The sequence below is a fragment of the Cotesia typhae genome, unplaced genomic scaffold (assembly GCF_013202065.1).
Source record: "Cotesia typhae breed Kobodo isofemale line unplaced genomic scaffold, CoteBio_Ctyphae contig_119, whole genome shotgun sequence".
Taxonomy (NCBI): domain Eukaryota; kingdom Metazoa; phylum Arthropoda; class Insecta; order Hymenoptera; family Braconidae; genus Cotesia; species Cotesia typhae.
The window spans coordinates 1,128,700-1,152,619 of NW_027423712.1; the positions used below are offsets into that span (position 1 = coordinate 1,128,700).

The following is a 23,920-nucleotide window of genomic DNA, read 5'->3' on the forward strand; positions in this document are numbered from 1 at the left end:
GCGCGTAAATAATTGCGGGCAAGAAGAAATAAAAATGCAAACAAAAATAGCTAAATAAATAAAACATAAAGACTATTTAAGGTAATTGCAACGTAATAAAAGACGGAAAAAAAATTTATACAAATAATTATCTATACATCTGCTAAAATGTGTGTATTAAATTGCATCGTAATTAATCAAGTATTACTAATAAAAATTAAATTTGTAAATTGGCACATTAAAAACAAAAAATTGATTTTTTTTTTTTTTTTCTATTAACGCTGAATCAATGTCGTGTATGTGTATGCACTCAAGTGAAGTTAATTAAAATAAAAAATTTCCAGCCCTTTATGCACAAAAAAAATATTTAATAAAAAAATCAAATATATATATATATATATATATATATATATTATATATATATATATATATATATATATATATATATATATATATATATATATATATATATATATATTATATATCGTAGCGTCATTAAAGGCAATTAATTTATTTTTGAACGCGCGCGCGCATTTCATACACAATTATATTGATAATTAATTAATAGTTGTAATTATAATTATAATAATTAAATACCGTAACAATAAAAATCCTACATGAAGTGTTTTTCTCCTTTTTTTTTTTTTTTTGGTTTTCATTTATAGTATTTCTTTTTGTACAGAAAAAAACACCGAGTCCTAATTAATTGCTATATATGAGGCATAAAAAAATGTATGTTTTTCTCTATAGTATCGCTTGCTTACATAATTATAAATAATTGATAATTACATAAGTTTTAACCGACGAGGAAGAAATGTGTAGCAGCGGTGAGGGAGACATATCAAATGAGATGGTATATAATTGGAGTTAACGCAGTCACACTTGCACTCATGAACACATTCATTTGTATACACATACCGACACTTTCCGTGCAGCGTATGTGTATTATATCTGTAATATAGACATAATATATCGACACGCATACACTAAGTTTCACACTGAGGACGGTAGTTAGAAAAATCACTACGTATTGGCATTCGATGGTGGTGGAGGCCTTCGATCATAATCGCGTCGATTTGGTCTCCAGTCACTCGGATAGCCACCACCGCCCCCGCCATCTCCAAGGTAACCCCTATTTCTATAATGTCCAGACGGTGGCATGTCTCCAGGTGGGTAATTTCCTATTCCTCCGCCGCTGTTATAACTACCTGCTCCTACTGGTCCGCCATACCCGTAGTTATTTGGCGGTGGTGGACCTGATGAGTATCTTTGATAGTAATCACTAAAAAAAAAAAAATTAATTTATGAAGATTTTACAAATTCTGATGCTAAAATTAAAGTTAGTAATTTATTTTAAATAATTGTTAAAATAATAAATACCTTCTTTTATCATTTATATGCATTCTATCACGTTCTCTTTCTCGATCACGATGATAACCAGCAGAAACTCTTCCACTGTATTCAACAAATCTATCTCGCTTGTGATCGAATCTAAAAAATTAAAAATTAATGATAAAAAAATTTTTTTTTCAATTTGCATTTGTAATTTTTTTGGAAATTTCTAGATGAAAAATATTTTAATCAAAATTTTTTCATCTATATTATCAAGAGAATAAGAAAAATTTTGTTTCCAGGATGGTCATAAGATAAAATCAGTTTTTTTAGTGAAATTTAGTGTCATTGCGAAGGTCTTGACTTAAATTAATTAATTAAGAAATGACCTTGTATCTTGTGAGCTATTGACATTTCTAAAGATATAAGCTCATCTCGATGTTACGTTCATCGAGACCTTTCATTTGAGTACCCACATCAATTTTTCATATATTTATATATATTATATATATATGTATATATGATAAATATATCAAAATGCATGTGGGTACTTAAATGAAAGCCCTTGATGAGTGTATCATCGGGATGAGCTTATATCTTTAAAAATCTCAATAGTTAAGAAAATATAGTGCAATTTAACATAGTTAAGAAACGACCTTGTATCTTAAGAACAATTGACATTTTTAAAGATACAAGCTCATCCCGATGTTACACTCATCAAGGGCTTTCATTTGAGTACACACATGCATTTTTGATATATTTTTTATATATACATATACATAATATATATAAATATATGAAAAATTGATGTGGGTACTCAAATGAAAGGTTTTGATGAGTGTATCATCGGGATGAGCTCATATCTTTAAAAACGCCAATATTCAAGAAAATACAGTACAATTTAACAAAATTCATAATTTAATAAAACAAAATTTTAATTTTTTTTAGTTCACAACTCACGGCAGTCACACATTTAATAATTAAATCGTTAATAATAAATGAATTACTAACCGATCTCTTGGATCTCTAGAGTCACGAGCAGGCCAATGATCATCATCGCGACCACTGTAATGTCCTCCAACAGCATACCCTCCACTATCACGCCTAATCCTCTCATCCTTGCCACCGCCCAACCTATCCATGCCTCTATCGTGCATCCTGTCTCTCTCCCTATCTCTATCCCTCTCGCGATCTCTGTCTCGCTTTCCATCTTTATTATGTTTCGAAGGCTCCTTGATATCCTTCTGCCTCATGCTATCACTCCCACTGATACTATTCCCACTATTAGAATTACTATTAGACCCAAGAGGAACCGGAGTCGCGGAGGAAGCTACAGAAACTGAGGCAGAACCGGAGGAAGTAGCAGTGGTGGTCGTAGCGGTGGTGAGCGTAACCGAGCCAGTGGTAGCGGAGTGCCTGTTATTAGCATTGCCGTGATGATGATGGTGATGATGATTTCCAGTTAAATGTTTCTTGCTCGGGAGTCCGCTGTTGGGTGAATTTTCCTCAACTTCCTCAGGGAACCTGCGTTTAATGGGCCTTGCCTCTTTGGAAGGATTTGGAGTGGTCTCTGCCGGTGGGTGTTTCTCCTGGATGTGCTTTTGTGAATTCTCCTCTTTTTTCTCCGGACTCGAGAATAAATTAGAACTGTCATCATGTTGTCGCTCACGAGTGGCATGTTTATAGAGCTTGTACAATTTTTTAGCGTCGTACTCGGTGAATTTAGACACAAAGTACCACAAATTACTCCGCCACTCTTTTATCTGCTCAGGATCTTTATACTCAGACAGACAAGTATTAATCTGATTCCCAATCTGAACAAGATACTGTCTAGTGTGAGCAATCCGTTCTTCCTCACTCAGCGATTGATCCGGCTGATTAAGCGCTTTGAGGGCTTTTTTAACAGGTCGCATTTTTTCTTTGCACTCATTAAACACCGAGGGGTCCAAATCACCCAGAACATCTAGAGCACGTGGTTCATTATTCGCAGTAAAATGCATGGGCCCAGTAGCCAAAGCGGACCCGCCTTGTTTGCTTCTTCTAGTTTTTTTCCCATCCTTTTTATCCTTCTTCATCTTCTTCTCTTTCTTCTTATCCTCCGGCGTAACAACTGACCCGGTACCGGGAGCAGCAAGCCCACTATCGCTCATATCATCCTTAACTTCCTTTCTAACAACAGCATCCGGTTCTTCCTTTTTAATATTAACCACAGGCTTGTCACCTTTGGCCTTAGGTTTTTTATTTTCATCCCCAGAGCCAGCACTGGCACCCCCGGGGCTGTCATTGTCATCCACCAACTCTTTCGTAATCGCAGATTTAATTTCCTTGGGTTTTCTCGGCTTGCGCATTTTACGCGTCAGCCCGTGCTTCATGTCCATCTGCCGCTTGAGAATCTTCAGTAGATACTCAGCACGAGCATTGAGCTGCTTTACTTGTGGCTTGTTATCACCCGGAAGAATTTTATCTCCAAGCTTGAGACTCGAGTCCATTTTAATAGCCTCCCAAGAGCCCATTCCGTGAATATAAATTCCTCTCAACAGCCTAGAGTCGTCTTCAGAGTTCCACTCGCAGTCAAAATTAGCAGGCTTTAGCTTAACGTCTAAATGCCAAGCAGCACGTTGTTCCTCGTCTTCTGGTAAAGCTTGATCAAGCGGCTCCAGTTCTTTTTCAGCTGAAGAAAGCGACTTGGCATTTACCATAACTCCTGCTAATTTAAAGGTAGGTCCGCGACCACGCTTGCGACCTTTTCCTTCTTTTTTAACCTTCTCCTCTTTATCCCTACCGTCTTTAGACGCGGTTTCAAACTCAGCGATGCAAGCGTCGCACCTGGACTTCATCAGCTCTCCAAGGTACCGCAATTCTACCATAGGTTTCTCCTGCAACTCAGCATCAGCAGCAATATCATCAAGCCGCTTCAACGGAGCCGGAAACTTTTTATAACTCTTGATAAATCTTCTAATTTCAGCATCAGTGAAGCTCTTGATCGACTCTCTAGGCTGCATACGAGGTCTGCCTCTTTTCTTCGGGCGTTCATCATCAGAGCCATCAGCATCGCTGCCAACACTGTCATCCGCATCATCACTCTCTTCATCGCTCTGGGCTTTACGTCGTTTTCTCTTCCCGTCATCTTTGTTGCCGCGATTGTTCATCTGCTGCAAAGTCTTACGACTGCGCGGTGGCAAGTACAAATCTTCCATCTCTTTGCACTTTTCATCCTGCTCAATTTTCTTACGGAAGTTCTCGGGAATTATTTCCGCCCAATCTCGGCTCTCCTCGCCATTATCAGCATGGTCGACCTCCATGGCCGGCTCAGTCGACTCTTCTTCAAAAGCCGCAAAACTGGCGACCTTGAAAGCCGAAAGCAGCTCATCTCCAACAGTAGCTGGAGCGCTGCTGTCGTCTCTGGTCTCAGCCCGCCTTAAAATCTCATCAATATCACACGCCGGCTCCTCGTCGCCGTCCTCCTCGTCTTTGAACAGTTCTTCTGCTCCGAATTTTAGAATGGCATTTAAATCTTCCTTGTTGAAGGGATTGTTGTTAGCAGTGCTGCCGGAAGCTTTCTTGTCTAACACAGTCCTACCTGTGGTGTCCATTCGCTGGATGACCAAGTGGTCGAGGACCATTTTCTTCTTAGCTCGCTCAACTATTTCTTCCTCGACGGAATTTTTGGTAACCAGCCGGTAAATGTTGACCTGGTTCTTCTGGCCGATACGGTGAGCGCGGGCTTGGGCTTGCAAGTCGTTCTGGGGATTCCAGTCAGAGTCGAATATTATCACAGTGTCAGCGGTCGCTAAGTTAATACCAAGTCCACCAGCACGGGTTGACAAGAGGAAGCAAAAGTCAGTGGAACCCTCAGCATTGAAGTGGTCAAGCGCTTGCTTTCTAAGCTCACCTTTTATGCTACCGTCCAACCGTTGAAATGGAAAGTGACGCTTTTGAAGATACTCACCCAGTATGTCCAACATTCTGACCATCTGGCTGAATATCAATACTCGGTGCCCGGTTTCTCGCAAACGAACCAATAATTTATCGAGTAAAACTAATTTACCGGACCCACGAATTATTTGCTGCAAATAATCATCAGCGTCGTCTTTCTTTTCACGATCGTAGTCCATGGGTTTCGTTAAAAATGCATGGTTACAACATTTCTTTAATTCTATTACAATATTTATAAAGGTCATTGTTGAACCTTTGACACCTTTTCGCAAGGCATTGTAATTTTTAGTCAATATCCATTTGTAGTATTGCTTCTGCAAAGATGTCATTTCCACACGCAATATCTGCTCGACTTTGGCTGGCAAAGATTTTTCTACATCCTTCTTTACGCGCCGGAGAATAAACGGCTCCAGCTGTTTGTGTAATTTGGAGTACCCTTTTTGGGCAGCGTTGTCATGCTCCTTTTCGAATTCCTCCCAGTCGGAAAATTTATTCGGCATGATGAAGTGCAGCAAAGCCCACAGTTCTTTGAGGCTGTTTTGAAGAGGTGTACCGGTAATTAAAAGTCGGTGGTCGGTTCTAAATTCGCTCAGGGCTTTATATAAAAGCGAATCGTCGTTTTTTAACCTGTGAGCCTCGTCGACTAGAAGCACTGACCAGTCCAGTTGGCCTAACAATAATTTGTCCTTTAGTACTATTTCGTATGTCGTAAGTATTGCGTTGAATTTTAATCTTTTGGTACCGTAGTAACACCACTCGTACTGGCGAATCTGTAAATTGATAAAAATAATTAATATTTTAAGTTTTTTTTTTTTTTTTTAGAAAAATTAATTTAGCAGATATTTAATTATTTTTTGAATTTTTGTAACAAATAAATTATGGCAAAAAAAATTGAAATTTAGAAATTAAAAATTCAATTTTTTTTAAATAATTTTCTAGAACAAATTTCTTTATTGAATAAAATTAAAAAATAGGGTAATTATTTACAAGTTAAATCCACCATTTTAATTTTCATTTTTTTAACAAAATTTCTATTTGAATTTATTGAATTTTTTTTTTTTTTTTTTTTTTTTTTTGAAAAATATGAGCCGAAATTTTTTCGAATTTTTGAAGGCAAAAAAACTATTGAAATCTTAATTTTTTTCTTTCACGACATTTTTTATCATAAATACCGTAAAAACAAGCAGAATAAAAAAAATTTCTAAATGTTAATTTTTCACCTAGATATGGCCAAAAATAAGATGGACCCCACTTGTAAATAATTACCAAAAATAGTTAAGTGACTGCTAACTTTAATATAACTTTTTTTCATAAATTAAATATTTAAGATTAATTAATTTAATTAAAAAAAATATACTTACAATATCACGGGAAGTTACATCACCTAAATAAGTAACAAAATTCATATCAGGTGCCCACAAAGTCATCTCACGTTGCCAGCATGTCATTGTCGACAGTGGTACGACCAATAAAAATGGCCCATGAATTTGATGAGTGTGAAATAAATAATAAAGGAAGCATATTGTTTGGATTGTTTTACCTAATCCCATTTCATCTGCTAAAATTACACTGAAAGAAAAAAAATTGAACAAACTTTTATATAAAAAATAATTTAACAAAAAATACCTATTGTCTTTGCACCACGAGTGAATCATCCAGTTGAGACCATCCATCTGATAGTCACGAAGAATTAAATCCTTCCTATCACCACCCAGATACTTGGGTTGCTCCTTAACTTGATGGAACTTTGGTCGTTTTCCAGGAGTCTTGGTATGTCTGCTGGGTGTCCTTTTGGAATCCTCACGATCGCGGAACTCTTTAATCTTAACGGGCCACTTTTTGACAATGAGCGCGCCATCTTCCCACGTAGCGTCTGCGTAGGGCAAGCTCTCCCATTTGCAGTAATAATCCGGGTACTCAGATTCAGGCTTTTTGTACTCGGCAATTATCCTTTCAACGTTGTTGTAACTCTTTAGAAGCTCCTGCTGCAACTCCAGCTGACACTCAAAGTAATCAATATCCTCGGGCCCAGCGTACGCTCGCCATTGTTTTATTTCAATATCACGTTTTATAAAATTGTCTAATTTTTTTAACCCTTTAACCTTTTGTGCTTTGAGTGATTCTTCTGACTCCCACGTGTTGTGTATGTGGGACCAGCCCTTCCACTTAATCAGGTACTGAACTTGACTTTCTTCTTTATTTGATTCGTCTTCGTGTTTTGGTACATTCGGATCGCCGTTTTCCTCAACAGCGTAAACAGTGGTCACATTACCCGTTACTGAAAATCAATAATTATCAATTATCATCATTCATCATTCTCATTTAATTACAATCAATTGAGGAATTATAACAGAATAAAATATCATACCTCCTTTTTTTCCTATTCTTTGTGCTAGAATTCGCTCAATAGTTTCGGCATTGTCAGCTGGATCTAATTGATTTGATGGCTGTGAAGCTGCTTCATCAACATCAACTAAATCTTCACTAGCTGTGCCTTCATCGCTTTGTTCTTTATAACTAACAGCTGCTGTTCCTGCTCTTCTTGAAGCAACATGTCTAAAAAAAAATTTTTTTATTATTTTTATGAAAAAAATTTCTGGTAATTATTTACAATTGGGGTCAATACCATTTTGGGCCATAACTAGATGAAAAATTAACATTTAAAAATTTTTTTTTATTCTGCTTGTTTTTACCACGCATTTATGATTAAAAAAAGTTGGAAAAAATTTTGGCTTTCATATTTTTGGATAATATTTCTATTTTGTCTTTTTTTGTAAAGTACATAAAAAAAAACGAATAATTTAAAAAAAAAAAAAATTCTAATTGCCCAGTATGGGATGACCTCACTTGTAAATAATTGTCAAATTTTTTTTATCAAGTAAAAATTTGTTTACAATAAAAAAAAAAAAATTTTTTTTCTTAATTTTTAATCATACCTTCGATTATCATCACTATCAAAAGATGAATTATCAGAAGACGCTGACATAAGCCGTCGTTGTTTTTTTTTCGAGCGCGCTTCTTTAGCTTTTTGAGCAGCTCGCCTGTTTATCGACTTACTAGCCGGAGGTGGTCGTCGATTTTCAAAATCCTCCGAGTCAGAATCTCCAGAAGACTCAGAGTTCCAAGAATTTTGGCTACTGTGTAACAGAAAAAAAAATAAACTTAAAAAGAAAGTAATTTAATCACAATAATATCCATATAAGACTGTTATTAAGAATAATTAAATGCAAGTGAAAAAAAACTACTGAATACCCGTACACACAGTAATTGATAAGAAGAATCATATTACTGTTTTAAAATGCTGAAGCTTGTTTGTATGCGTGCATTACATGAATAAATTATGTAAACGAAAATAGATACCGATTCTGGAATCCTGGTTAATTAAAAAAGCAAATAAAATAAAAAAAAAAAAAAAAGTAAATGATGGTGTTACCTACCTTTTTTTCTTAAGTTTTTTACGGTTATCGTTATCGCTCTCACGTGAGGTGGCGTTTGCGGTATCGAGTCTCTCAGGACCCTTCCTGGACCTGCCCGACCTCCTGATCCCATAGATATCGGGATTGTCATCCCACTCGCGATTGGACTCGCGGCGGCTTTTGATTTTCGCCGAGGCACTGTTACCCGAGGAGCTTTTTCCGCTCTGAAAACTATCATTTTGTGCAGGTGGGTCGGATTTATCCGACTTGGCCGAGTATTCAGACGCTACTGAAGCCGCTGAGGAATTTGAACCGCCACTACTTGATGAGCTAGAGTCACTTTTGGGTCCAACGAGGATTCAATGAGTATTTTTAAGTTAAATACAGTACAATATCAAAGTGAACTTAACAACAAACAACACATGTGGCTTCTAATTGATCAATAACATCATAGTAGCGTTGAATAATTTTACATTAAAATATACTTTAGTTGGTAAGTAGTGTGTTTATTGCAAGTTTGATGAACGTGAATTAACTTGAGTTACTTTTTTAAAATATTTTTTTTTTTAATGTACATTTTCAGTTTACACTTACCTATCACTCTCAGATCCAGAATTACTACCAGAGGAACTGCTGCTTTGGTCACTTTTACTCTCATTATCCGAATCAGACGCTGACTCTTTGCCAGACTCGGATTCTATCTGCGTTTTCTAAATTAATCATTTACAATTATTTTTTATTTTCAAATTTAGATTAATACAATTTATGATATTTATCAATGACCATGTTGTTTGGAATAAAATAAAAAATTCATTAAAATTTTATCTAAAAAAAAAATTAAAATCCACTGCAGACCAATGATGAACTTTCTAGATGAAAATAGAAAGGTACTTAAGAGTATTACATAATAAATAAATTATAATTATCAATAATTAATTTTGTTTATTTATTTATTTTTTATTAAAACACCTGAAATTTATTTACAAATTAATTATATCGCAGTTTATTACAACAGTAATAAAATATTTAAAAATAATATTACAATACTAGAGTTTTATATTTTTTTAAATGATTATTCAAAATTATTTATCAGTATGTATAGCGCAGTTGTTTTCAACACATAATACTTAAAAAAAAATCAATAAAACTGAGTATTTATTAAAATAATACTCAAATAAATATTTAAATATTATTTCACAAAAATATTCATCGAAAAATTTTTATTAGTTTATAAAAATTTTAAGAAACAATTTTTAATTGTTTAATTATTCATTTCAAAATCCTAACTAGTAACCATACATTAACTCATTTATTTAGATAAAATTCGGCAAATCACTCGACGGTGACACATATTTATTTATAATCTCTATTGCAGTTTATAAAAAAAAAAAACATTCATCCAAGACTAAATCATAATAATGTTTGTTTTTTACTTGTTCATTTTAATAATTATTCTCTGAGTAAAAAATGAAAAAAAAAAAAATCTTAAATTTTATTTTTACTACGGAGTAAATAAAAATTGTTGGTCGGTCACGCGACTATTGAACACATGTTTGTAAAATGAATTAAAAAAAAAATGAAATTAATTGATTAATAAATAATTTTTCACAGCAAAAATGAGTACAGAGCCACGTAAATAAAAGATTTTTAACTTTTTCAGACAGCATTTACTCAAAAAAAAAAAAAAAAAAAAATGAATAAATCTTTAAAATAGAATAGAATATTTGAATAAAATAAAATAATCGAGCTTGATTGTCAGAGGACTTAAATGAGTAAAAAAATTTTAAATGACACCGAAAAATGTGTCTCAGTTTGCAGTAAATGCATAAATAAATGGAGTAAACAGCTATTGTCACAATAAAATGCTGTTGTTGATAAAGTTTGAGCTTAAATTGCAAAAATGGGTCCATCACAAAAAGTAAATATCACCGATGGAGAAGATCGAGGATAAACCAAAGAACATGATAAAGTTAAATAATTAGTGGAACATTAATTGTTTAATTGAAAAAAATGCAATAATATACGGATGTAAACAAACCGATAGGTTATTCTTTCGCAGTGAAAATATTATTTAAAAACTTAAAACTTGTGATTTAAAATGTTAAATCTCAAGCGATAAGTTTTGGTAGTGATCCGGCGACCGCGCCCGTAACTCAATAAAATTATTAAAAATATATTTAACAATAATTATTATAAATATTTAGCTTTCTTTAAAGGTAATAATAGAGAGATAAAACACATACGGCAACGTGAATATTTGCTTATTCCAAACAACAAAGTCATATTTTAATAATTATTTTACGGAATTATAAAATTAACAATATTCAATAGATCGTTGTAATAATAAATAAATAATAAATTACAACAACAATTGATTATTGTTGAGCAGATAAATAGTTAAGTAAGGTAACGATTCTCGCACGAGCCACTCACCTGCATCATTCCGTGTCTCTACGCGTCTTACCGAGGCTTCAATATCATTCCCCTACTTTAATTCCCGAAAAAAATTGTTATAAATCTCTAAATCAATAATTAATTAACGCAATAGACACTCGAAACACTCACAATATTCAAGACTTTACGTACTATCAACTTGTAACATCGTACAAAAAATATCGAATTCTCACGTACTATATGGTCGCGGGCTTAAGCTCGGACGCCATTTTGTGAACTCACTTGTTCGTTCGTTCGCCTTCCCCTATACCTATCGTGTCGCCATTCCGTTCCTTCGTCGCAGTTAGTTCACCATCCCACCATATTACCCAGAATGCAATACGCACGCGCATATATTACTCAACTGCTCTCTGCGCCCATTATTGTCGCTACTGTCTAATGCCGACTACACTATTGTTTTTACTCTACACTCTGTGACAAACTTACTCACACACCCACACCCGCTGTATGTATGTAAATTTTCATGTAAATCATTCATATTATTACCAGTACTCATTACTAACGACCTCTTTTTTTTTTACTTTCTTTTTACGTACACGATTTTTTTTAATTTTTACGTAATTACTAACTGTAATCCGAAATTTTTTCATTCTTGCTTTTGTATTAATTTCTAAGTCCCGTAAAAAAATTTTTAAAATTGATGACTAATTAAAGAAAATAATTATTTAATATATTCAATAGAATTTTTACCCATACATGCGTGAAATAAATTCATGACATTAAAGTTAGCCGTCACACGGTAAGAACAAGATTACACTGGATATCATCCTAGATTATACTAAATAAAAAAAAATTTCAGATAGTAGCTAGTATAATCTGGATTATAATGAATATAATCTGGATTATAATGAGTATAATCCAGATATCATTCAGTACAATCTGGATTTTTTTTAACTATCAGAAATTTTTTTTTACCACAGATATCACTGAGTATAATCTGGGATAATATCCAGTGTCATCTTGTTATTTTCGTGCATTCGATAAGTTTTTAATTTTTTTTAACAAACAAATTTTTTCCAAAAAATTGCATTTTTAATTTTTACACGTCAATTTTTTTTTTTTTTTATAATTTATTTGTTAAAAAAATTTATTAAAATTTAATAAATATCTGCTGAATCAATTTTCATAATAAGTTCTCATGTATACACACATACATTAACGACGCGCGCAATTTTGTTGCTTGGAATAAACGCATATACTCATTACATTACTTATGTGTTTAGATTGTGTGTATGATTTCCACTTGACTTGGAGAATGTTAGAGTTTTAATAGAACAGCTGCTGGCCATTTTGATGCGTCCACCTTTTACCCAGAAGTCACTGCGGCTTGATATCTATATATAAAAAAAAAAAATTTAATTATTATCTCTAATTAAAAGGCAATTTGATGAAAATTTTTTGTATTTTGTTCACAAAAAAAATTTAGAAAATTTTTTCAAGTAAAATCACCTTTAAATATATAAATACATGGATAATTATAGAAAAAAATTAAATTTTTAATTAGATACACGTACTTTTTAGGATTTAGTATAAACCTCAATTTTTGACAAGAAAAATTTATTGCAATAATATTTCACTACACGTAATTCAAAATATTAATTAAAATTTATGTTTTAGAGTAATTTCATGTAATGGCGTAAATATCAAAATGTCTCAAAGCATCAAAGGATAAAAAATACGTACAAATAGATACTGGAAGTAAATTGCGTGAGAGCGCATAAGTACTAATTGAGCAAAAAAATTTTTTTGAGTCTGAGTACAAAGCTGTTATGGAAGAATTTTAGTTAAATAAATAAATTAGTAATTATGGAGTTTGGAGTAAAATTACCTTGGCGGACAAAACGATAGAAGAGATCGACGCAGTAGTGTTAAGACCAGTTTACAATCAGAGAGTTTAAGTTCGTGTCGTAAACATAGCGATACAACTACATTGTCAATACGGTAGTCGGTGTACTACATTATTGTCAAATTGTGAGTGGTGTAACAAGTATTTAAATGGTTTCGATTGTATACGACCCTTTATAATTTCAATGATAAATTTCGAAGGGCGTATGTACTTTGAATAGAAAGCAAGATGTGTATTTATAAATATGATATTAAAGTTAGCAGTCATTTGACCATTTTTGGATTTTTTTTAAATTTCTTCATGTATATTTTTTTTTGCCGTAATTTATTTGTTATAAAAATTCGTAAAATTATTAAACACCTGCTAAATTAATTTTCATTTTATAAATACTTTAAAATAATTTATATGACATTAAATGAAGCTGTCACATGAAAACTTTTTAATTTTATTCAACTAACAAATTTGTTCCAAAAAATTATTTAAAAAAAAATTGCATTTTTAATTTTTTACAATAACTTGTTTGTTGAAAAATTTTTTTAAATGATCAAATATCTGCTAAATTAATTTTAATATAATTTATTTGTTAAAAAAATTTGTTTAATTTTTTTTTCTATTTCAATTTATTGAATTTGCAGAATTATCAATTTATTTATAAATGTACAAAATGCTTTTCAGATTATTTATAATTCAATGAATTATTTATTAATTACAGCAAAAAAGAAAAAATAATGAAATGATTTCAATTAATAATACAAGATAAATAATTTTTAGACTCACAGAATGTACAAAGAAAATTATTCTGGATCAGGTGTAGGTGTAGCAGTTTCGGGTTTAGCTTCACTAGACAAAGATTCACTCTCAGTAGGTTGACTCTCCTTAGACTTGGCATCAGGAACCCAGAGACCACTGTCAATGCATCTTCGCATGTGGTACTTTGCTTCGTCTTCTGGCATCGCAGCAATAGTCTGCTGCAGCAGGGGTATGTCTTGAGCCTCAAAGCATTTTTGCAATGGCTGTAATGTGAAATAAAATTTAACAAAATTTCCTTGTTAAAATCCCAATAAAAAAAAATCTAACTATAAATATTTACCTCAGGTAGACTTTCAAAGACTTCAACAGGGTCCAAACCACCTGGCCCAAGCCTCGCTTTTCTCTCTTCCTCTTCAGCCTCTTTAAGAGCCTCAGCGACTTTTTCTTGAGCTCGTTTCCTGATTCGCTCTTTGAAGGCCTCGAGTTCGTCGTCGAACGACTTTTTGTACTCCACATCGGCTATTTGAATCCTACTAAAGAAGGAACCAACACAAGCGCGAGGATCCACGTCCAGTTGCTTGGATAATTCTAAAATATATTGCATACAGATGCATTGATGCGCGACATGCTCCATCAGCTCGTGTTTCTGAAAGATTTAAATTACAAAATTAATATCAAAAATATTTATATTAAATTATACTGAAATTAGCAAACATCTGATAATTTTTTTTTTAATTTCTAGATGCTGAATTTTTTAAATTAAAATTTTTCATAATAATTTAATTGTAAAAATCCAAAAAATTGATGACCTTAAATTTAGCAACCATCAGATAATTTTTTAATTTTTTATTTGATTAAATTTCTGCATATCAATTTTTTTGCCATAAATTATTTGTTATAAAATTCTTAAAAATTGACAGATGTCTTTTAATTTCAATATTATTTATATTAACAAAATTAATTATAATTAAAAAATAATTCACCTCCTCCATTTCCAAATTAATACACCAAATCACCAAATAATTGGCTGTATTTTCACAAACAAGGTGCGAATTTTCCTGAAGATACTGTTTACTGTCATCATAACGTCTCAGCATCCCGAATTTTTTCAAACTCTTCTCATTGGTCTTGACAAACTCCTTCATCTTCATTTCTCTGACATCATCTGGCAGTGCCTGATCCTCCTCATCTGGTCGCCTGCGTGGTTTCGTATTTATAACAGTTTTGGTAAACCCAGCCTGTGCAATAGTGTCAACATTCCAAGGTGTTAATTTTTCTTTTTTCTTCAGCTCCTCTTCTTTATCTTTGACCTTCTGCTCCTCCAGCTCCAACTCTTGTAGAGATTTTTTCAAGGCATTCAGATCTTCAGGGTTAGCCTTCTCCTTCTCCAGCGTTGCTATCTTCTTCTTAGTTTCTTCCACCTTAGACAGTGTCCTGTTTAAAATAAAAATTATTTAAATAACTGCTCCAAATAATTTATTATTTTTAGTAAAAAATAAACTTACTGTTCTTTAACACGTTCCAACTCTTCTTTTTGTTTTTTCTGCTCTTCCATCCTCTCCACACGTGCTTGATGTCTCCATCTGAATAACGACGGAGTATCAATATTTGGATGAGTATCATCTTCGTCATCTGAAATCTAATTGAATTAAAAGTTAATAATAATATTATGACAATTTAATAAAATTTTTACATCATTCTTAGTTAAAAAAAAAAAAATTATTTTGACAGTAAATTTTTTTAAATTAAATTCTGAATAATCACTAAAATATTAAAAATTTTTTTAGAATTTTATTGCAATTAAATTATTAAAAAAAAAAAATTAATTAAAAAGTTTCACATGTGAAAATTAATAAAAATTACAAGTGAACATTTTTAGAAGCATTTTTTTATTGTAATTAATTTTTAAAATTGACAGCGGACCGCTAACTTCAGTGTTATTTTTTTGTAATAAAAACTTCACATAAAATAGTTAAATGCCTGCTGATTTCAGTATCATAATAAAATACTTAAACTCCAGAATTCATCTAAGTTCTAGAAAATTCTACATCAAGAGCTTGCGCATATAAATAATAAATAAAAAAAAATTACCTCAATATCTTTCCATTTGCTGTAATCAACCATTTTGTCGATTAACTAATTACCAAACAAATTGTTTGAATAAAATACTAATTAACAATTATTTAATAAAGAAAAAAAAAAAATATGTTTAATTTAGTTTTAGTGTATTAGTCGACAGAGTTGTTTTACGCTGTGCTTCTTGATCACCGAATGTCCACGAACGCCCGGCGAGATTAACCGAACTACTCCATAATATAAATGTCAGTGCTCATGACACTGAAGTTGACAGATATTAAAAATTGTTTTAGAATTTTATAGCAATTAAATAAATATAAAAAAAAATTAATTAAAAAGTTCCACGTGTAAAAATTAATAAAAATTATAAGTGAAAATTTTTAGCAGCACTTTTTAGTTGTAATTGATTTGTTAAAAAAATTTAAAAAATTGACAGCTGACGGCTAACTTCAGTATGATTCAGTGCTCACCTACTTACATACACACAACACCGCCAAAAACATTTAAAACTCGGGATGTACATATTCGGAAATTACTTACAGCGTTGTCAAGCTCCCTCTGGTTGTCAAAAAAAAATTGAATAATGAATAACTTAAAATTTAGTTAACAGAAATAAAACATTAGTGAATATTTTTCACTTAAATATCGATTTATATTTTTTTAACCACGTAAATAGATAAATTACAACACAAGAGTTTCTGAAATTGAAGAGACCAGAAAGCGGTGTGACAGCTCGACAAGGAATTCCTGGTGTCACTGAATCGGAGCGACTCACCGTGCGGTTTTTGACAGGATGGTAGAAAGCGTTGGAACTGTCAGTGATTGTCATAAAATTGGAGATCGTATTGACTGTGATGGTCATCCAGGAACTGTTTGTTACATTGGTCCGGTTGTTGACACCAATGGTTTGTGGTTAGGAATTGATTGGGATGATCCGGCACGTGGGAAGCACAATGGCACTTATCATGACGTTGAATATTTCAAGACCAGGTAGGACATCATTTGTCTATTTAATTAATTACTAAAATACTTGACTTTAAAATTAACAGTCACAATTTTTAATTTATTTTAACAAACAAATTTGTATAAAAAAATTATTTTTAAAAAATTGCATTTAAAATTTCAAATTCAATTTTTTTTACATATTTTGTTTGGTAAAAAAATTATCAAATGTCTGCTAAATTAATTTTCATATTATTTATTTTTTTTTATTTATTTTCTAGCATACAGAATATTTAAGAATAATAAAATAAATTAATTACTGATTAATTATTAATAATAATTTAATTATTTTAGATTACCAACATCTGGGTCTTTCGTACGACCCGGTAAGGTAAAGACTGGAATATCTTGTCCAGATGCCATTCGACAGCGCTATGGTCTCGTCGACGATGAGCTAGCAGGCGTAGACCGCGACAAACTGTCCAGCTTAAAAAGAGAAATCCACGCTCCGTTTTTAGAGATGGTAGGGTTCTCCAAAGTTAACAAGAAGCAAAGTGCATTCGATCAATTAAAGGTTGTTTGGTTAAGAGCACAGTTAGTGTCTAGTGCTGGAGTTCCTGGAGAACTTCTAGAACTTTGTCCTAGTGTGCGTGAACTAGATATATCGAAAAATTTAATAAATTCCTGGAGGATTGTAGCTGATATTTGTTTACAATTAAAGAGGCTTGAACGTCTTGACGTCAGGTAATTAATTAGAAATTAATTAAAAAAAATTTTCTTAAATTGTATCTTACTTTAATTTTGTTTTAGTGAAAATTTATTACCTACCAAGATTAATGGGAATTTAAATGCATTTGATAATGTCAATCAATTGGTGATGACACGAATGAATTACGACTGGTCGGACATCGAGTGGTGTTCTTCACTGTTTCCGACGCTTAGAGTTCTTTATGTACCTTTTAATAATGCCAGGGTGCTCAGAAAGCCTTTGGAAAATTCTAGCCTCAGTCAACTGGTTGATTTGTCGTTAGAGGGGAATAGTTTGAGTGACTGGGACGAAGTTTTGAAGTTGGGTAATTTATTGAGGTAAGATGTTATTTATTTTATTATAAATTGCATTGTACTTTCTTAACTATTGACATTTTCAAATAATTATTAATTTAATAATTTAATAAATAAAAAACGGTGCGATTTTTAGCTTGAAAAATTTGAATTTAAACTCAAATAAAATCGAGCGAGTAAGATTCTTATGTGATGATGGTGAAGAGAAAACTAAAGCGTTCCCTAAGCTACGTCAATTACACTTGTCGAAGAATTCTATCACTGAGGTGAGTTCTTATGAAGCTATTTTAATTAATATTTCAATTTATTTATTGAAATTTTTAGTGGCGATCAATTAGTGAATTAGAAAAGCTGAATAATCTTGAAGACTTGAAGCTGCGTGACAATCCTGTGTTTGATAATGAAAAGCTCTCAACAACTCGTGATTTGATAATAGCAAGAATTTCAAAATTAAAATTGTTGAATGGAGAAGAAATCATTAGAGAAGAAAGGAATGGAGCTGAATATGTTTACTTAAAAACTTTTGATGAAGAATGGAAAAAGATTGCTGATAATGATGAATGTCGGAAGAAAGAATTCATAGAAAATCACCCAAGATATTTATCTTTGATTAAAAGTAGGAATATAATTCATTTATTTTTTTTTTTTATTGATTTAATTTATTGTTTAATTGAAAATTTTTTTAGAGTGTGGAATTACTGAATTTCCCAGCAGTATTAAGTTCAGCACTGAAATGAAGTCAGATGTGATAACAGTTGAGTTTGTTAGCAGCAACGTGGAGTCAAAAGTTCAAAATGTCAAGAGAAAAATTATGAAAGATATGAATGTACAAAAAGTAATGGGCTTAGTTCAAAGAATATTTAAAATCAGTGGTAAAATACCGACGCTTTCGCTTATTCCATCAAATGTAAGTACATAATAAAAATTTACAAATTTTCATCAGTACTTTTGGCTAAATAAATATATATTTATTCACAGAGACCAAATGATGAAATTCCCCTTGATAAATTTTTGCAAGAGTTAAGCTACTATTCCATTCAAGACGGTGATAAAATAATTGTTCACTGGTGACACTGAAAATTATTTCTTAGTATTTAGAAAAGAAAAAAAAAAAAAAAATAGGTAAAAACTTACAGTTTAATATTTTAAACATACTTGTAATTTAATCATTGATATTTTGTTATTAAAAATACTTTTTTTATACAGAACAGTGATTTTTACTTTTATTTTATTATAAAAAAATTATTACATCAAAATTATTCGATGTCATCTTCCATTTCTAATTTTTGAGCTTCTTCTTCTTTTTTCTTGGCTTCTTTTTTCTCAACTTGTTCTTTTGTGAGTAAGGATAAGCCCAGTTGATCTTCTCGTGAGAATGGTTGGGCCATTTGTCTCAACCACTTTTTTGAAATCTTTAAAAATTCAAGCAAAAATTAAATAAAGTTATTAACTATTTAAAAAAAAAATACCTGGACTGCTTCTTCTGTAGATAAATTACAAAAACTATCAGATAAATGTTCTTGAATCCACTTGGGTATTTTGCTCCGTTTATCAGCTCTAGAAAATCGCTAAAAATTCAAAAAAAAATTTTTTAATAAATTGTTTTTTTTCTCTTTTGTAAAAAAAAATTAATTCAAAAATACCTTGTCAGCGAAAACCATAATACCGTAGTCAGTTTTTCCTCTCAACACACGACCGATACACTGGGCTGCGTGTCTCATGGCATCGAACGTTAAGAAATCATTTTCTCGTATCTAATAAATAAATAAAAATGATAATTAACACAGCTGGGATCATCAGGAATTTTTAAAAAAATTTTCTTACCTGAAATTGGTCTCTCAGATAATCTAACCGAGCTTTCAGTATGCGAGACTGAGTATAAACATAGGGAATTCCAAACATAAGTACAGCTCTACCTAAATGATGATCAAAATCTACTCCTTCAGACACTTTTCCTCTTGCTACTGATAACAAAACCGCTCCTCTACCACTATCACAAGCCTTGATGTAGTTAACAAGAGCTAAACTCGTTTCTGCCGAGTCTTGAGTCTCGATAAAAAGGAGTTTGTGTCTCTGAAGTTGATCAACAACTCCTTGATCATACCTTTAATTTTAATTCAATTATATTAACTTCATTTTTAATTCACAAAAATTATTGAATAAAAGAAATAAATTTACCAGGCTGCGATAACTGATTCCATATATAAGTAAGAAGTAAAAAAACAAACTAGTCCATCAGGTACTATCGCTGAAAATTCAACGAGCAATTGCCCATAATTTCTTATCACCGCAACGTCATCTCTCGTTTCATACTTGGAAGAAATTGCTACTTGGTCATTACCTTTTGATACTATCTATAATTGGTTAGTTATTATTTAAAAAATTATAAATTAAAAATTTTAACAATAAAATAACACTAAAAATTTGCAGACACTTTTTTTTTTTTTTTTTTTTTTTTTTTTTTTTTTTTTTTTTAAATAAACTAGGCCTAGAAAATGATTTAAAAATTGCATTTATAATTTTTTAGAGCTTCTGAAGATGGAATTTTTTTAATTAATTTTTCTTGCTATAATTTATTTATTAAAAAAATTATTAATTTCAGATTCATAAATTATAATTATTATCATCAAATATAATCATGTCAGCAGACATCTAGAAATTTTTTTTATTTTTATTACAAATCAATTATCAAAAAAATTTACTTTTTTAATTTAAAAAAATGGAAATTTTTCTATTAAAATTTAGTTATTAAAGTTCAAAAAACTGCCAGTTTAATTTGTGTTTCAATCTCAGTATCATAGAAAATATAATTAAAAAATTAAAGCACAATAAATTAACTTTTACCAAAAAAAATGCATTTATAATTTTTCAGAGTTTCTAAAAAAAGTTTTTAAATAAATTTTTCTTGTTATAATTTATTATTTTTATTAAAAAAATTATGAAGTCTTTCAATTTTAGTATCACAAAATAAATAATAAAATATTTACCATGGGTAACAAGCATGGCCTTGCCAAGGTCATCGTGAAAGAAGTCATAATGACAGGATGGAAATTTAATATCTTCGGATACATGTCTAAAGGCGATAGAGTACCAGATGTAATAATGACAGACTGGAATCGATCAAAAATTGGTTTCATCGCAATAGAAGAATCCATGCAACTAAAATGAAGGATTGGATTCAAAACAGTCGGCGTTCTGTCGTCAAAGGGCTCGACAATTATTGTAAACCCTGTCGCGTAAGTAGAAACTAGAGTAGCGAGGTGGGTCACAAGAATCAGCGACGAGAAATCAGTCAGATCTGTTATCTCCATCGTTCTCAAAAGCGATGCGAGTCTTTCTGCGCAAAATTTAAGCGGCTTTCTTTCTATGCACACTTTTGTCTGCAGATCTCGGAGAAATAGAGCCGGTGTTTCTTGAACCACATGCTGAACTCGCAATCTGGTCTTTAGATACTCGACGAAACGTTTTAGGAAGCTGACAAAATGCTCGGCATTTCTTATATTTCCAGGAATTACCTCTGGTAAATTTTAATTAATATCAGAATAAATTTATAATTAAATTAATTGAAAAATAATTAATATTTTACCTTCCAAAATTTCATCAGGCAAAACTGGATTAGCCAGTACAACATCTGTTTCTCTGGATACTTGCGCATCTTTTAAACCCTCTACTAGTCTCTGATACTCTTCTTTCAATTTATTAGCATCTTCAGCTCGCATTCTATTTTTTATAATTAAATAAATTTACATGTAAAAACAAAATTATAAATGGTACTAAAATTTGCAGACATTTGACAATTTTTACAACTAATTATTATTAAAAAAAAATAATCCCATAAAAAATTAACCGGAACAAATAGACCCAGAAAAAATTTTAAAGTTATGAAAAATTCATATTTTTTTCGGTCTATTTTTTTTTGATTACCAAAAAAAAAATATTTTTTTTTTTTATTTTTACATCAAAAATTTTGTTGTTAAATTTATTTAATTTTTATGAAAAATTTTTAAATGTCTGTTAAATTCAGTATCATAAATATAAAATTAAATTAAATTAAACAAAAAAAGTAAATTTACTCAGAGACTGTTTTTTCTAATAATTGAATATTTGCTGTACATTTTTCCATGGTCTTTCTGGTGATTTTTACACTCATTGAATCGATACAAACATTATCTAAAAATTACACAATTATCAAAAATTACTTTTACAAACAAATAATAAAATTAAATAAAAATAATTACCTATATTGTGAGCTTCATCGAAAACAACAACTGAATTTTTGGCAAGCTCTTTGGAAACCGTTTGAGCAATCTTTGGATCCAGTAAATAGTGATAACTGTACACAACAAATTGTGCTTGCACAATCTGTGTAATAAATTACTTACATTAATATGTGAAAAATTTTTTTTTAATTTTGAAAATACCTACAGCTAATCTAGCGAGAAAATACGGACACCAATTCCTATCCCTCCCATAATCTTTAATGTCATCAATGGAATAAATACCCGGGGGCATCACTCGCTCACGTCCCTCCTCGTCAAACCCTTCGTAAAAACTACAAATCGGTGTGGTGTCATCATAGTTATGTCGAGCTCTGACATACGAAGCTGTCAACGAATGACAACGACCGTCAACAATCTTTCCATCTCGCTCTTTACTGACCTAGGAAAATTAAATAATTAAATACATGATCATCAATGTCAATAAATAATTAATTATTCAACAGTCATACTTCTGGATGGATACACATATTTTTTCTTGAACTGAGAACAAGACCAACCATCCTAGGCGGACTTCCCGTCTCTTTTTCATAATAATCCATAAGTTTTTTTAATTCTTCAATAACTTTTTCGATTTCAGGCACTGTACGTGAACAATAGATTAATTTTGTGACAGATGATGGGTTTTCCAGCATGTAAGCGACGATCAGTGATAATAAAGTGACCGTCTTTCCAGTACCCGAAGGCATTTCCAGTAAACAGTGGCCCTTTAAATAAAAATGATTTTTAATCAAAGACTATTTAATTTCATCTCAAAAATTATTTAAATGTAAGTAGTCACTTGATAATTTTTTTAACAAATAAATTTGTTTTTAGATTTCAAAAAATAATTTTTAAAAAATTGCATTTTTAATTTTTAAAAATTTCTGCATATCATTTTTTTTTGCTGTAATTTATTTGTTTAAAAATTTTTAAAATTATCAAATATATATGACATTGAAATTAGCTGTCACTTGACAATTTAAAAATTTTTTTTAACAAATAAATTTGTTCCAAATATAATTTTATAAAAAGTGCATTTTTAATTTTTAAAAATTTATGCACATCATTTTTTTTTTGTTATAATTTATTTGTTCCAAAAATTTTTAAAATTATCAAATATCTGCTACATGAATTTTTATCAAATATATGTTAAATTAATTTAAAAAAAATTACTCTTGCATCCAAGCCTCTTTTAAGCTCCAGCATGTAGGCATATTGCTCTGGATAAATGTAATCATACGGAAAGTAAACAATTAGACCATCAACACTGATCCTGTAAAAAAGTAAGTAAATAAAAAAAAAAAAAAAAAAAAAGTTTCTTAATAAAAAAATTAAACCATAAAAAAATAACTTACTTCATGGTGATTAATTATATTATAAAAAATTTTTATGTAAAACTAGGTTATATTAACAAATAATAATTACAACAGAGTAATTTATCATCCTGACATTTTTGTAACGATGATTAATTATTGTCAGAAAAGTAGAAAAATAATTTTGAAAAAATAATAATAAATTTTATTTAAATAAATAATTTAAAAAATAAAAATAACAATTGTTTACACTGACACCGACACATTAACGCTAAGTGTGAAATAAAACCGCGATATTTGAATGCTACCGCCATCTATATAAAAAAATGAAATGTCAAATAACCGGAAACGAACAAAATATCTCAAAAAGCATATATATATATATATAAAAAACATACAACTAACAAATATGTGCTACTGTAATTGCGACGTTGCCAAGCGTACTGTTAATTTATGACAAAATTTTTAATAAGAGACAAAAGTTAATAAAAAAAATGACACGTTTGGGCCTTTTGTGAATAATAACAACCAGTAAAAATAATAAAAAATCAATTA

The 23,920-nt window shown here is 31.0% G+C and overlaps 4 protein-coding genes across 5 annotated transcripts; 1 reads left to right on the forward strand and 3 right to left on the reverse strand.

The window, feature by feature from the left end:
* Positions 1-474: 474 nt before the first annotated feature.
* Chd1 (chromodomain-helicase-DNA-binding protein 1) lies at positions 475-11,238 on the reverse strand. Of its 2 annotated transcripts, XM_074248227.1 has the most exons (10): positions 11,097-11,238; positions 9,258-9,373; positions 8,685-9,002; positions 8,184-8,384; positions 7,616-7,803; positions 6,874-7,525; positions 6,609-6,816; positions 2,323-6,017; positions 1,360-1,470; positions 475-1,261 (listed from the first exon to the last, which is right to left on the reverse strand). In XM_074248227.1, exons 1-10 carry the CDS (start codon positions 11,103-11,105, stop codon positions 1,003-1,005), a joined length of 5,757 nt encoding a protein of 1,918 aa, XP_074104328.1. In that variant the 5' UTR covers positions 11,106-11,238; the 3' UTR covers positions 475-1,002. The 2 variants fall into 2 exon arrangements, with proteins under 2 accessions (XP_074104328.1, XP_074104337.1); XM_074248236.1 differs by lacking the exon at positions 11,097-11,238 and having other exon boundaries at positions 8,184-8,381; positions 8,681-9,002.
* A 927-nt stretch (positions 11,239-12,165) lies between these two features.
* Cdc37 (cell division cycle protein 37) lies at positions 12,166-15,996 on the reverse strand. The gene is made up of 6 exons (XM_074248320.1): positions 15,805-15,996; positions 15,219-15,352; positions 14,697-15,147; positions 14,054-14,359; positions 13,741-13,976; positions 12,166-12,451 (listed from the first exon to the last, which is right to left on the reverse strand). The coding sequence occupies exons 1-5, from the start codon at positions 15,835-15,837 to the stop codon at positions 13,758-13,760; spliced, it is 1,143 nt and encodes a 380-aa protein (XP_074104421.1). The 5' UTR covers positions 15,838-15,996; the 3' UTR covers positions 12,166-12,451; positions 13,741-13,757.
* A 342-nt stretch (positions 15,997-16,338) lies between these two features.
* On the forward strand, positions 16,339-19,001 carry Glo1 (Glyoxalase 1). Its single transcript, XM_074248286.1, has 7 exons — positions 16,339-16,779; positions 17,086-17,475; positions 17,542-17,817; positions 17,930-18,059; positions 18,118-18,409; positions 18,480-18,700; positions 18,772-19,001. The coding sequence occupies exons 1-7, from the start codon at positions 16,583-16,585 to the stop codon at positions 18,862-18,864; spliced, it is 1,599 nt and encodes a 532-aa protein (XP_074104387.1). The 5' UTR covers positions 16,339-16,582; the 3' UTR covers positions 18,865-19,001.
* Xpd (general transcription and DNA repair factor IIH helicase subunit XPD) lies at positions 18,930-23,643 on the reverse strand. The gene is made up of 13 exons (XM_074248267.1): positions 23,408-23,643; positions 23,226-23,325; positions 22,523-22,777; positions 22,219-22,452; positions 22,032-22,155; positions 21,867-21,963; positions 21,380-21,513; positions 20,781-21,310; positions 19,972-20,147; positions 19,618-19,897; positions 19,437-19,547; positions 19,263-19,361; positions 18,930-19,205 (listed from the first exon to the last, which is right to left on the reverse strand). Exons 1-13 carry the CDS (start codon positions 23,410-23,412, stop codon positions 19,050-19,052), a joined length of 2,301 nt encoding a protein of 766 aa, XP_074104368.1. The 5' UTR covers positions 23,413-23,643; the 3' UTR covers positions 18,930-19,049.
* Between the last annotated feature and the right edge of the window lie 277 nt (positions 23,644-23,920).

Coding starts and splice junctions, on each gene's coding strand:
- Chd1 (XM_074248227.1), bottom strand. Junction 8,385..8,684: donor AAAAAACTTAAGAAAAAAAG/GTAGGTAACACC, acceptor TCTGTTACACAG/TAGCCAAAATTCTTGGAACT. Junction 1,262..1,359: donor CATATAAATGATAAAAGAAG/GTATTTATTATT, acceptor TTTTTTTTTTAG/TGATTACTATCAAAGATACT.
- Cdc37 (XM_074248320.1), bottom strand. CDS start 15,837: ATGGTTGATTACAGCAAATGGAAAGATATTGAG. Junction 15,353..15,804: donor GCAAATGGAAAGATATTGAG/GTAATTTTTTTT, acceptor TAATTCAATTAG/ATTTCAGATGACGAAGATGA. Junction 15,148..15,218: donor TTGGAACGTGTTAAAGAACA/GTAAGTTTATTT, acceptor TATTTTAAACAG/GACACTGTCTAAGGTGGAAG.
- Glo1 (XM_074248286.1), top strand. CDS start 16,583: ATGGTAGAAAGCGTTGGAACTGTCAGTGATTGTCATAAAATTGGAGAT. Junction 18,060..18,117: donor CGAAGAATTCTATCACTGAG/GTGAGTTCTTAT, acceptor TGAAATTTTTAG/TGGCGATCAATTAGTGAATT. Junction 18,410..18,479: donor ATATTTATCTTTGATTAAAA/GTAGGAATATAA, acceptor AAATTTTTTTAG/AGTGTGGAATTACTGAATTT.
- Xpd (XM_074248267.1), bottom strand. Junction 19,548..19,617: donor ATCTGAGAGACCAATTTCAG/GTAAGAAAATTT, acceptor TTTATTTATTAG/ATACGAGAAAATGATTTCTT. Junction 19,362..19,436: donor TTATGGTTTTCGCTGACAAG/GTATTTTTGAAT, acceptor TTGAATTTTTAG/CGATTTTCTAGAGCTGATAA.